This window comes from Ornithorhynchus anatinus, chromosome 3 (genome assembly GCF_004115215.2).
Source record: "Ornithorhynchus anatinus isolate Pmale09 chromosome 3, mOrnAna1.pri.v4, whole genome shotgun sequence".
Classification (NCBI taxonomy): domain Eukaryota; kingdom Metazoa; phylum Chordata; class Mammalia; order Monotremata; family Ornithorhynchidae; genus Ornithorhynchus; species Ornithorhynchus anatinus.
Window position 1 is genome coordinate 2,192,695 of NC_041730.1, and position 12,703 is coordinate 2,205,397.

General features: G+C 49.5%; 2 protein-coding genes across 2 annotated transcripts; both read right to left on the reverse strand.

The window, feature by feature from the left end:
• Positions 1–3,444: 3,444 nt before the first annotated feature.
• Positions 3,445–4,215, reverse strand: LOC114810053 (keratin-associated protein 5-10-like). The gene is made up of 2 exons (XM_029059459.1): positions 3,807–4,215; positions 3,445–3,761 (listed from the first exon to the last, which is right to left on the reverse strand). Exons 1-2 carry the CDS (start codon positions 4,213–4,215, stop codon positions 3,445–3,447), a joined length of 726 nt encoding a protein of 241 aa, XP_028915292.1.
• Positions 4,216–8,646: 4,431 nt separating this feature from the next.
• LOC114810054 (keratin-associated protein 5-10-like) lies at positions 8,647–9,321 on the reverse strand. Its single transcript, XM_029059461.1, has one exon. The coding sequence runs from the start codon at positions 9,319–9,321 to the stop codon at positions 8,647–8,649; it is 675 nt and encodes a 224-aa protein (XP_028915294.1).
• Between the last annotated feature and the right edge of the window lie 3,382 nt (positions 9,322–12,703).

Here is a 12,703-nt window from a genome sequence, read left to right on the forward strand (position 1 = left end):
AAGTCACACAGCTGATAAGTGGCAAAGCCGGGATAAGAACCCACGATCTCTGACTTCCAAGACCCGGCTCTTTCCACTGGGTCACGCTGCTTCCCTGCTGAATGTTTAATGTGTTCCGAGTCCTCTGCTAAGTCCTTGGGACAGTATAATATAACAGAGGTGGTAGACATGTTTCTTGCCCACAGGGAACTTAGACACTACAGGATCCAGGGATAATATATTTATTCATTTATTTCTATTATATCTGCCTCCCCCTCTAGACTGTAAGCTCCTTGTGGGCAGGGAATGGGTCTACTGTTCTACTGTAACTCTCCCAAGTGCTTAGTACAGCACTTAGCACACTGTTGCCGAATTGTACTTTCCAAGCACTTAATACAGTGCTCTGCACATAGTAGCGCTCAATAAATATGATTGAATGAATGAATGAATGAATGAATGAATGAACAGTAAGCACTCAATAAATACAGTAGAATAAATGAATGGATGAATAATTCCAGACCCACCCTAATGTGATACTACTACTACTATTTCTATTTATAGAAATATTATAAATTTATAGAAATTTATAAGTATTCTATTTATTGCCATTGTTCATGTCTGTCCGTCTCCCCCGATTAGACTGTAAGCCCGTCAAAGGGCAGGGACTGTCTCTATCTGTTAATAATAATAATAATGTTGGTATTTGTTGAGCGCTTACTATGTGCAGAGCACCATTCTAAGCGCTGGGGTAGACACAGGGGAACCAGGTCGTCCCACGTGGGGCTCACAGTCTTCATCCCCATTTTCCAGATGAGGGAACTGAGGCCCAGAGAAGTGAAGTGACTCGCCCACAGTCACACAGCTGACAAGTGGCCGAGCCGGGATTCGAACCCATGACCTCTGACTCCAAAGCCCGTGATCTTTCCACTGAGCCACGTTACCAATTTGTACATTCCAAGCTCTTAGTACAGTGCTCTGCACATAGTAAGCGCTCAGTAAATACTATTGAATGAATGAACTACTACTACTACTACTACTAATAATTATGGTATTTGTTAAGCACTTACTATGTGCAAGGAACTATACTAAGTGCTGGGGCGGATACAAGCAAATTGGGTCGGACATAGTCCCTGTCACATGTAGGGCTCACAGTCATTCATTCATTCATCCATTCATCAATTCAGTGGTATTTATTGAACACTTACTGTGTGCAGAGCACTGTACTAAGCATTTGGAAAGTACATTTCAGCAATAAAGAGAGACGATCCCTGCCCACTCTGGGCTTAGAGTCTAGAAGGGTGGAGAAAGACAACAAAACAAGTAAACAGGCATCAATATAAATAAATAGAATAAATACTAATAAATAAAATGTATTAATGAAATAATACATAAAATAAAAATGAAATACTGTGTCCAACCTGATTTTCTTGTATCCACCCCAGTGCTTAGTACAGCACCTGGCACTTAGTAATCGCTCAACAAATACCACAGTCATATTATTATTAAGATATTATTAAGATTATTGAGAAGCAGCATGGCTTAGTGGAAAGAGCCCGGGCTTGGGAGTCAGAGGTCATGGGTTCTCATCCCGACTTCGCCACTTATCAGCTGTGTGACTTTGGGCGAGTCATTTAACTTCTCTGTGCCTTAGTGTCCTCAGCTGTAAAATGGGGATTAAGACTGGGGACAACCCAATTTCCTTGTATCTACCCCAGCACTTAGAACAGTGCTTGGCTCATAGTAAGCGCTTAACAAATACCATCATTATTATTATAATCCAGTTGGACACCATCCCTGTCCCACATGGGGCTCTAAGTCTCCATCCCCATGTGGGACAGGGGAAGCAGCGTGGCTCAGTGGAAAGAGCCTGGGCTTCGGAGTCAGAGGTCATGGATTCGACTCCCGGCTCCGCCACTCGTCAGCTGTGTGACTGTGGGCAAGTCACTTCACTTCTCTGTGCCTCAGTTGCCTCATCTGTAAAATGGGGATTAACTGTGAGCCTCACGTGGGACAACCTGATGACCCTTTATCTATCCCAGCGCTTAGAACAGTGCTCTGCACCTAGTAAGCGCTTAACAAATACCAACATTATTATCCCCATTTTACAGATGAGGGAACTGAGGCCCAGAGAAGCAAAGTAACTTGCCCAAGGTCCCATAACAGACAAGCGGTGAAGCCGGGATTAGAACCCATGACCTTCTGACTCCCGGGCCTGTGCTCTAGCCACTACACCAGGCCTGAAGGTAACCGGGATTACCTCAAAGTGAGAGACAATCACCCATCCTTTTCTCCAGTGGAATCTTCCCGCTCCTGACACGGGTCCAACTGGCAGTTTCAGCAGAGGCCTGCCAAGAGGGAAATGGGCCAGGTTTGGGCTCCGGGAAACCCTTCCTCCCTGCTAGGCATCCATACACTCCTCTGCAGAAATCAGAATCCCGCTGCTACCAACATTAATGGCTCAGGTAAGGAGACACTTCACAGAATGACTGCCCCTTTAGAGGATGTCAGTCAACCAGTCAGTCATATTTATTGAGCACTTACTGTGTGCAAAGCACTAGAGCCCGGGCCTGGGAGTCAGTAGGTCATGGGTTCTAATCCCGGCTCCACCTCTTGTCTGCTGTGTGATCTTGGGCAAGTCACTTTACTTCTCTGGGCCTCAGTTCCCTAATCTGTAAAATGGTGATTAAGACCGTGAGCCCCATGTGGGACAGGGACTGTGTCCAACTGGATTATCTTAATAATAATATAATTGTGTTATTTGTTGAGCACTTACTATGTGCCCGGTGCTGTACTAAGCACTGGGGTGGATACTAGAAAATCAGGTTGGACAAAGTATCTTGTACCTCCCCCACTGCTTAGAGCAGTGACCGGCACTACATCTATCATTATTATTATTATTATTTTTACATTCCCTGCCCACAACGAGTTCACAGTGTCAGTCTAGGGGAGGAGTTCCAAGACCTCCCCCGACCCCCCGAAATGCTTGGATGTGGGCATTATTTGGGGGCAGAAGTCAGGTGACACATAGAAAATAGAAAGAATAACCAAGGAAATGCGGGTTTGGGGAAAGGAGAGATCTTTATTTGAAAAATTCAGAGGGAGACCTGTGGAGCTCAATACCCACCCAATGATCCTCAATCCAAAGGTTCCCCAGGGGCGGGAATTGGGGGGCTCCAGGGAGTAGGGAGAAGAAGTCCCCGGTGAGGGAAGGATCCCAGGGCCAGGAATCCCAGAGCTCAGCGTTTACACTGAGGAGTGGCCAGAGAGAGAGAGACAGAACGGGCCATGTCCATCCATCCGTCCGTCCACTGGGGTCTGTCCACTCGGGGCCAGATCACGCCATCTTCACCCAAGGCAGGAATGGTGTGGCGGGGAGGGGGCTCACTTTGGGGATTTGGGGAGGGATGGGGGAACTCCGTGACTGGGAATTGGGAAACATCCTGAAAGAGGCCCTGGTGAATGGTGTTAGATTTTACACTGGCAGCAAAGGGGGTGACAACAGCTGGTCTGGGCACAGCAGGAAGGTTTACAGCAGCTGGATTGGCAGCAGGGGGGCACACAGCAACTGGATTGGCAGCAGGCAGGCTTACAGCAGGGCACGCAGCAGCCGGTCTGGCAGCAGGAGGGCTTACAGCAGCTGGACTGGCAGCAGCAGGGCACGCAGCAGCCGGTCTGGCAGCAGGAGGGCGCACAGCAGGGCACACAGCAGCTGGTCTGGGAGCAGCAGGGCACGCAGCAGCTGGTCTGGCAGCAGGAACCACAGCCTCCGCATGAGCCACAGCCTCCTTTACCGCCTCCACAAGATCCACAGCCTCCGCATGAGCCACAGCCTCCTTTGCCGCCTCCGCAAGAGCCACAGCCTCCACAGGAGCCACAGCCTCCTTTGCTGCCTCCACAGGATCCACAGCCTCCTTTGCTGCCTCCACAAGATCCACAGCCTCCTTTAGTGCCTCCACAGGCGCCACAGCCCCCACAGGATCCACAGCCTCCTTTGCTGCCTCCACATGAGCCACAGCCTCCTTTAGTGCCTCCGCATGAGCCACAGCCTCCACAGGATCCACAGCCTCCTTTGCCACAACCGGAGCTGCAGCACATTGGGACACAGCAGGTCGTGCAGCACACTGGCACGCAGCCCCCAGATCCACAGCCTCCACCGCAGCCTCCACTGCAGCCTCCACAGCCGCCGCAGCCTCCACAGCTGGACGCACAGCCCCCGGAACCTCCAGAGCAGCCCATGGTTGGCGTAGGTCGACTTTCAGGTGGTCCAAGAGTGTCCGGTTTGGAGTGGAAGAGTGTAGGTTGTCTGGTGTCCTTCTCCCTGTGGGCTTATATAGTCCTGGCTGGGTCTGCCTTCACCGCTCACACACCCCCCGCCACTTCCTTGTTGTTGTTTATTCCCTCCTCCCCAAGTCATCTTCTACCTCTTGTGACTTCCTCCTCAATTGGAGCTCATTATCCTCATCCAAATGGTGCTTTCTCCGTGGCCACAGCGGGCCTCGTCCATGTGCCTGCTGACCACGGTGGTCAGCCTCGGAGCGTAGTGTGGCCGTAATAACAAGGCCAGTGGTGTCCGTTAAGGGGTTGTTATGTGTCAAGCACTGTTAGAAGCCCCGTGGGGGGGGGGCCACTGGATAATCAATTTTCCTACAATTGCTGACCCACGTCGACCTCACTTTACAGAGGAGAAAACAGAGACAGAGTCAAGTTCTCAGTCATGCCCTAAATGACTCAAGATGCAGGTGGCAGAGCGGGGATTCGAACCCAGGCCCTCTGACCGTCAGATCCGCGCTCTTTCCACTTAGGCTGTGCTTCCAAACAGCTGTGTGCAGCAGGCAGGACAGCTGGAAGAGACTGAACCCCACTCCCAACCACTGAGAAGTGTCATCACCTCCCAGGTTCCCCAAAACTGACTGCATTGGAACTCCCGGGAAGGATTATAACTACCTGCAGTCTTCTCAGACCATTTTCTGGAGGGAGGCCAGTCAGTCATCATTCATTCGATCACATTGACTGAGTGCTTATAATAATAATGACGTATTTGTTAAGCGCTTACAGTGTGCAAAGCACTGTTCTAAGAGCTAGATAATTTTGGTATTTGTTAAGCTCTTACTATATGCCAAGTACTCTTCTATGCGCTGTGGTAGATACAAGGTAAGCAGCTTGTCCCACGTGGGGCTCACAGTTTTAATCCCCATTTTACAGATAAGGTAACTGAAGCCCAGAGAAGTTAAGTGACTTGCCCAAGGTCACACAGCTGACGTGGCAGAGTCGGAATTAGAACCCACGACCTCTGCCTCCCAAACCAGTGCTCTTGCCACTAAGCACTGTACTAAGTGCTCGGGAGAGACAATATAATAATAATTATTATGTTGCTTGTTAAGCACTTACGAAGTGCCAAGCAGGGTACTAAGCATTAAGGTTGATACAAGTTAATCAGGGGCTCACATTCTTAATCCCCATTTCACAGATGAGGGAACTGAGGCACCTAGAAGTTAGGTGACTTGCCCAAGGTCATAGAGCAGACATGTGGCAGTGTCGGGATTAGGACCCAGGTCCTTCTGTCTCCCTGGCCCATGTTCTATCTACTAAGCCACACTGCTTCACAATAAAAAGACACGTTCCCTGTTCACAACAAGCTAAAGACCCTGTAGAAAGGAGTTATTTATCCCTGAGGCCTTCATTCTCACTGCTTCATGCCGTCAGTGAGGGGTCGAGAAATTTTAGAACTTCCACTCGAGAACCCCAATTCATTCACCCCTCTGAGGTGCTATTATTACCACTAAGCTCTAGGATCCGCATCCCAGACAGCTGCAGAACGATTGGCGTCATTCATTCAATGAATGACTATTTTGTTTTGTTGTCTGTCTCCCACATTTAGATTTTGACCTCTTTGTCTCTATCTGTTGCCGAATTGTACATTCCAAGCGCTTAGTCCAGTGTACTGCACACAGTAAGTGCTCAATAAATATGATTGAATGAATGAATGAATTCAATCGGATTTATTGAGGGCTTACTGTGTGCAGAGCACTGTACTAAACATTGGGAGAGTTCACTATAATATTAAACACAGTCCCTACCCACAGCAAGCTTCCAGTCTAGAGGAGGAGACCGACATTAATATAAATGAATAAATGACAGATAGAACGTAAATAGTGTGGGGCTGGGAGAGGGGATGAATAACGGTAACAGGTCAAGGTGACAGAGAAGGGAGGGGGAGAAGAGGAAAGGAGGGCTTAGTCAGGGAAGGTCTCTTGGAGGAGATGGGCCTTCAATAAGGTTTGAAGTAGGGGGAGAGTAATCGTCTGACAGATTTGAGGAGGGTGGGAGTTCCAGGCCAGTCAGGAGGAGGGTGAGAGGTCAGTGGCAAGATAGGTGAGAATGAGGCACAGGGAGAAGGTTGGCATTAGAGAAGCCAAGTGTGCAGGCTGGGTTGGAGTAGAAGAGTAACCAAGTGAGGTAGGAGGGGGCAAGGGGATTGAGCGCTTTAAAGTCAGTGGTGAGGAGTTTGTGCTTGATAAGGAGGTGGATGGGCAACCACTGGAGTTTCTTGAGGAATGGGGAAAAATGTCCTGAACATTTTTGTAGAAAAATGATCTGGGCTGCAGAGTGGAGTATGGACTGGCACGGGGAGAGACAGGAAGCTGGGAGGTCAGCAAGGAGGCCGGTACAGTAATAGAAGTGTGTCCAGCCAACCTACCCCATTCCCTTCCCTGAGGTTCTGTGATGATGCACTCCTTCAGCTCTGAGACTCCCTTCCTCCACTTCAGACACCTCTTTCCAAATGCAGACGTAGAGCACTGTAACAGAGTAATTGAAAGGGATTTGAATGAGTGAATGAATGAATGAATGAACAAATGCTTGAATAATTAACCAGTATAATAATAATGTTGGTATTTGTTAAGCGCTTACTATGTGCAGAGCACACTTCTAAGTGCTGGGGTAGATACAGGGTAATCAGGTTGTCCCACGTGAGGTTCACAGTTAATCCCCATTTTACACATGAAGGAACTGAGGCACAGAGAAGTGAAGTGACTTGCCCACAGTCACACAGCTGACAAGTGGCAGAGACAGAATTCGAACCCATGACCTCTGACTCCCAAGCCCGGGTTCTTTCCACTTCCTTTTCTAATGTCTTCTCTTTCCTGGCACATTTGGAGGGGCTGGAGCAACTTGATCCATTCCCTTCAGTGTTTCCCAGGAAGCCCAGGTTTCTGGTTTGGCCCCTCCAGAATCTTCCACCGGGGTTTTTGTAGGCTGAGGTGAGACAGCCCCCAATTCCCCCTTCTGTGTCCCCCCGTCAGGGTCAGGAGCCTTGCTCCTCAGGGACCTCAACCTCTGTCCCTGACCTGGAGACCCTTTCTCCTTCATCTTCTCCCAGAACCCCTCAGCCCCAGTGCTTACTCAAGATGGCTGAGGGGCTTCTCTTTCCTCAATAAGGAGACTCCTTCTCTTGCCCCATGGCAGTGTGGCCCAGTGGAAAGATCACGGGTTTAGGAGTCAAAGGTCTTGGGTTCTATTCCCGGCTCTGCGACCTGTCAGCTGTGTGACTTTGGGCAAGTCACTTAACTTCTCGGTGCCTCAGTTACCTCATCTGTAAAATGGGGATTAAGACTTTTAGCCTCACGTGGGACAACCCGATCACCTTATATCTATCCCAGCGCTTAGAACAGTGCTCAGCACATAGTAAACTCTTAACAAATATCAACATTATCATTATTATTAACTCGATGGCAATAACACTCAGTCAATCGTATTTATTTAGTGCTTACTGTGTTTAGAGCACTCTACTAAGCACTTGGGAGAGTACAGTCTAACAATAAACAGACACATTCCCTGCCCACAGTGAGCTTATACTTTAGAGGGGGAGATAGATGTTAATAGAAAGAGATATTAACTCTCTTATGTGGGGCTGAGAGGGAGGATGAATGAAGGGAGCAGGTCAAGACGATGCAGAAGGGAGTGGGAAAGAAAGGAGGGAAAGGGGAAAAAGAAAGAAGGGCTTAGTCAGGGAAGGCCTCTTGGAGGAGATGGGCCTTCAATAAGGCTTTGAAAGTGGGGAGGATAATTGTCTGTCAGTTATGAGTGCTTGGCACATAGTAAGTACTTAACAAATACCATCATTATTATTATTATTATTATTCTATGAAGAGGGAGGATGTTTCAGGCCAGAGGAAGGATGTGTGCAAGAGATAGGTGGTGAGAGACATGAGATCGAGGTACAGTGAGAAGGTTGACATTAGAGGAGCAAAGTGTGTGCACTGGGTTGTAGGAGGGGAGCAGCGAGGTGAGGTAGGAAGGGGCAAGAGAATTGAGGGCCTTAAAGTCCTTTGGATGCTCAAGATCCCCAGATTCGCTCCCAGGTCTGTGTGGATGTGGGCGTTATTTGAGGAGGCAGAGGAGGCGAGACACATGGGAAACACAATGAAGAGACAAGGAAATGCACATTTGTGGGGCAGGGGGGAGTCTTTATTTAGGGGTTTCAGAGGGAGAGTCAATCGGCTGAGGTTTGTCTGTCTCGGGAGGAGTCCTGCTTTCTTCGGCCAAGTGGGGAACGACGTGGGGGAAGGGGCTCACTTGGAGAACTTTGCAGAGGATTGATCGATTGAGGGGTGATCTCTGCCAAATTGGAATTGGATCACACCCTGGAAAAGGCCCTGGTGAGTGGCATTAGATCTTACACTGGCAGCAGAGGGGGTGAGCGCAGCTGGCCTGGGCACAGCAGGGGGGCTTACAGCAGGGCACACAGCAGCCGGACTGGCAGCAGGCGGGCTTACAGCAGCTGGTCTGGGCACAGCAGGGCATGCAGCAGCTGGTCTGGCAGCAGGAGGGCGCACAGCAGGGCACACAGCAGCTGGTCTGGGAACAGCAGGGCACGCAGCAGCTGGTTTGGCAGCAGGTGGGCTTACAGCAGGGCACACAGCAGCAGGTCTGGGAACAGCAGGGCACACAGCAGCTGGACTGGCAGCAGGAACCACAGCCTCCACATGAGCCACAGCCTCCTTTGCCACCTCCGCATGAACCACAGCCTCCACAGGATCCACAGCCTCCTTTGCCACCTCCACAAGATCCACAGCCTCCTTTGGAGCCTCCACAGGATCCACAGCCTCCTTTGCTGCCTCCACAAGATCCACAGCCTCCTTTAGTACCTCCGCATGAACCACAGCCTCCACAGGATCCGCAGCCTCCTTTGCCGCAACCGGAGCTGCAACACGCTGGCACACAGCAGGTCGTGCAGCACACGGGCACGCAGCCCCCAGATCCACAGCCTCCACCGCAGCCTCCGCAGCCGCCGCAGCCTCCACAGCTGGACGCACAGCCCCCGGAACCTCCAGAGCAGCCCATGGTTAGCATTGATCGAGTTTCAGGTGGTCCCAAAATGTCCGGTTTGGAGTGGAAGAGTGTAGGTTGTCTGGTGTCCTTCTCCCTGTGGGCTTATATAGTCCTGCCTGGGTCTGCCTTCGCCGCTCACACCCCCCCCCCGCCACTTCCTTGTTGTTGTTTATTCCCTCCTCCCCAAGTCATCTTCTACCTCTTGTGACTTCCTCCTCAATTGGAGCTCATTATCCTCATCCAAATGGTGCTTTCTCCGTGGCCACAGCGGCCTCGTCCATGTGCCTGCTGACCATGGTGGTCAGCCTCGGGGCGTAGTGTGGCCATAATAACAATACCAGTGGTATCCGTTAAGGGGTTGTTATGTGTCAAGCACTGTTAGAAGTCCCGAGGGGAACATTGGATAATCAAGTTTCCTACAATTGCTGACACACGTCGACCTCATTTTACGGATGAGGAAACGGAGACACAGGCAAGTTCTCAGTCGTGCCCTAAATCACTTCAGATGCAGGTAGCAGAGCGGAGATTTGAATCCAGGCCCTCTGACCATCAGATCTGCGTTCTTTCCACTTAGGCTGTGCTTCCAAACAGCAGTGTGCAGCGGGAAGAACATCTGGAAGAGACTAAACCCCTCTCCCAACCACTGAGAAGTGTCATCTCCTCCCAGGTTCCCCCAAACTGACTGCATTTGACCTGCTGGGGGGATTATAACCAGCTAGAGTCTTTTCAGACCAACTCCTGGAGAGAGGTCAGTCAGTCATTTATTCATCCGATCATATTGGCTGAGTGCTTATGGTGTTCAGAGCACAGTACTAAGTGCTCGGGAGAAAGCGATACAATAATAATTATCTTACTTGTTAAGCACTTACTATGTGCCAAGCATGATTCTAAGCACTGGGGTAGATACAAATTAATCAAGTTGGACACAATCCCCGTCCCACATGGAACTCACACTCTTAATCCCCAATTCACAATGAAGGAACTGAGACACCTAGAAGTTAGGTGACTTGCCCAAGGTTTTATAGCAGACATGTGGCAGAGTCGGGATTAGGACCCAGGTCCTTCTGTCTCCCAGGCCCGTGTTCTATCTACTATCTAGAGAAGCAGCGTGGCTCAGTGGAAAGAGGACGGGCTCTGGAGTCAGAGGTCATGGGTTCGAATCCCGGCTCGGCCACTTGTCAGCTGTGTGACTTTGGGCAAGTCACTTCACTTCTCGGTGCCTCAGTTACCTCATCTGTAAAATGGGGATTAAGACTGTGAGCCCCACGTGGTACAACCTGATTCCCCTGTGTCTACCACAGCGCTTAGAACAGTGCTAGGCACATAGTAAGCGCTTAATAGAGAAGCTGCGTGGCGCAGTGGAAAGAGCACGGGCTTTGGAGTCAGAGCTCATGAGTTCAAATCCCAGCTCTGCCACTTGTCAGCTGTGTGACTGTGGGCAAGTCACTTAACTTCTCTGTGCCTCAGTTCCCTCATCTGTAAAATGGGGATTAAGACTGTGAGCCCCACGTGGGACAACCTGATTCCCCTGTGTTTACCCCAGCGCTTAGAACAGTGCTCTGCCCATAGTAAGCGCTTAACAAATGCCAACATTATTATTATTGAGAAGTAGCGTGGCTCAGTGGAAAGAGCATGGGCTTTGGAGTCAGGGCTCATGAGTTCGAATCCCAGCTCTGCCACTTGTCGTCTGTGTGACTGTGGGCAAGTCACTTAACTTCTCTGTGCCTCAGTTCCCTCATCTGTAAAATGGGGATTAAGACTGTGAGCCCCACGTGGGACAACCTGATTCCCCTATGTCTACCCCAGCGCTTAGAACAGTGCTCGGCACATAGTAAGCGCTTAACAAATACCAACATTATTATTATTATTATTAAATACCAACATTATTACTAAGCCACACTGCTTCACAATAAAAAGACACGTTCCCTGTTCACAACAAGCTAAAGACCCTGTAGGAAGGAGTTATGTATCCCTGAGGCCTTCATTCTCCCTGCTTCATGCCTTCAGTGAGGGGGCGAGAAATTTTAGAACTTCCACTCGAGAGGCCAATTCTTTCACCCCACTGAGGTGCTATTATTATCACTAAGCTCTAGGATCAGCATCACGGGCAGCTGCAGAAAGATTGGCGTCATTCATTCTCAATCGCATTTATTGAGTGCTTACTATGTACTAAGTGCTTGGAATGTACAATTTGACAACAGAGGCATTCCCTGTCCAACAATGCGATCACATTTATTGTGGGTTTATAGTATTTACAACACTGTACTAAACACTTGGGAAAGTACACTATAATATTAGACACATTCCCTGTCCACAACAGGTTTACAGTCTAGAGGAGGAGACAGACGTTAACATAAATAAATAAATGACAGATAGAGACATAAGTAATGTGGGGCTGGGAGAAGGGATGAATAAAGGGAGCAAGTCAAGGTGACGCAAAAGGGAGTGGGAGAAGAGGAAAGGAGGGCTTAGTCAGGGAAGGCCTCTTTGAGGAGATGGGCTTTCAATAAGAGATCCCAGCCTCTGACCCCGACCTAGAGACCCTTTCTTCTTTGTCCACTCTCAGAACCCCTCAGCCCCAGTGCTTACTCAAGATGCTGAGGGGCTTCTCTTTCCTCAGTAAAGACACTCCCCGTCTTGCCCCATGGGTAGAACTCAATGGCAATAACACTCAGTCAATCGTATTTATTGAGTGCTTACTGTGTGTAGAGTGCTGTACTAAGCACTTGGGAGAGTGCAGTCTAATAATAAACAGACACATTCCCTGCCCACAGTGAGTTTATACTCTAGAGGGGGAGATAAGCATTAATAGAAAGGGATAAATGATAGATATGGACATAAGTACTGTGGGGCTTAGAGGGGGGATGAATGAAGGGAGCAGGTCAAGACGATGCAGAAAGGAGCGGGAAAAGAAAGGAGGACTTAGTCAGGGAAGGCCCCTTGGAGGAGATGGGCTTCAATAAGGCTTTGAAAGTGGAGAGAATAATTGTCTGTTGGATTTGAGTGGGGAGGACACTTCAGGCCAGAGGAAGGATGTGTGCAAAAGATCAGCGGTTAGAGAGAGGAGATGGAGATGCAACGAGAATAATGTTGGTATTTGCTGAGCACTTACTATGTGCAGAGCACTGTTCTAAGCACTGGGGTAGATACAGGGTAATCAGGTTGTCCCACATGAGGCTCACAGTCTTCATCCCCATTTTACAGATGAAGGAACTGAGGCACAGAGAAGTGAGGTGACTTGCCCACAGTCACCCAGCTGACAAGTGGCAGAGCCAGGATTAGAACCCGTGACCTCTGACTCCCACGCCCGGGCTCTTTCCACTGAGCCACACTGCTTCTCCTACTGAGCCACACTACTTCTCCTAAGGTTGACATCAGAGGAGGAAAGTGTGTG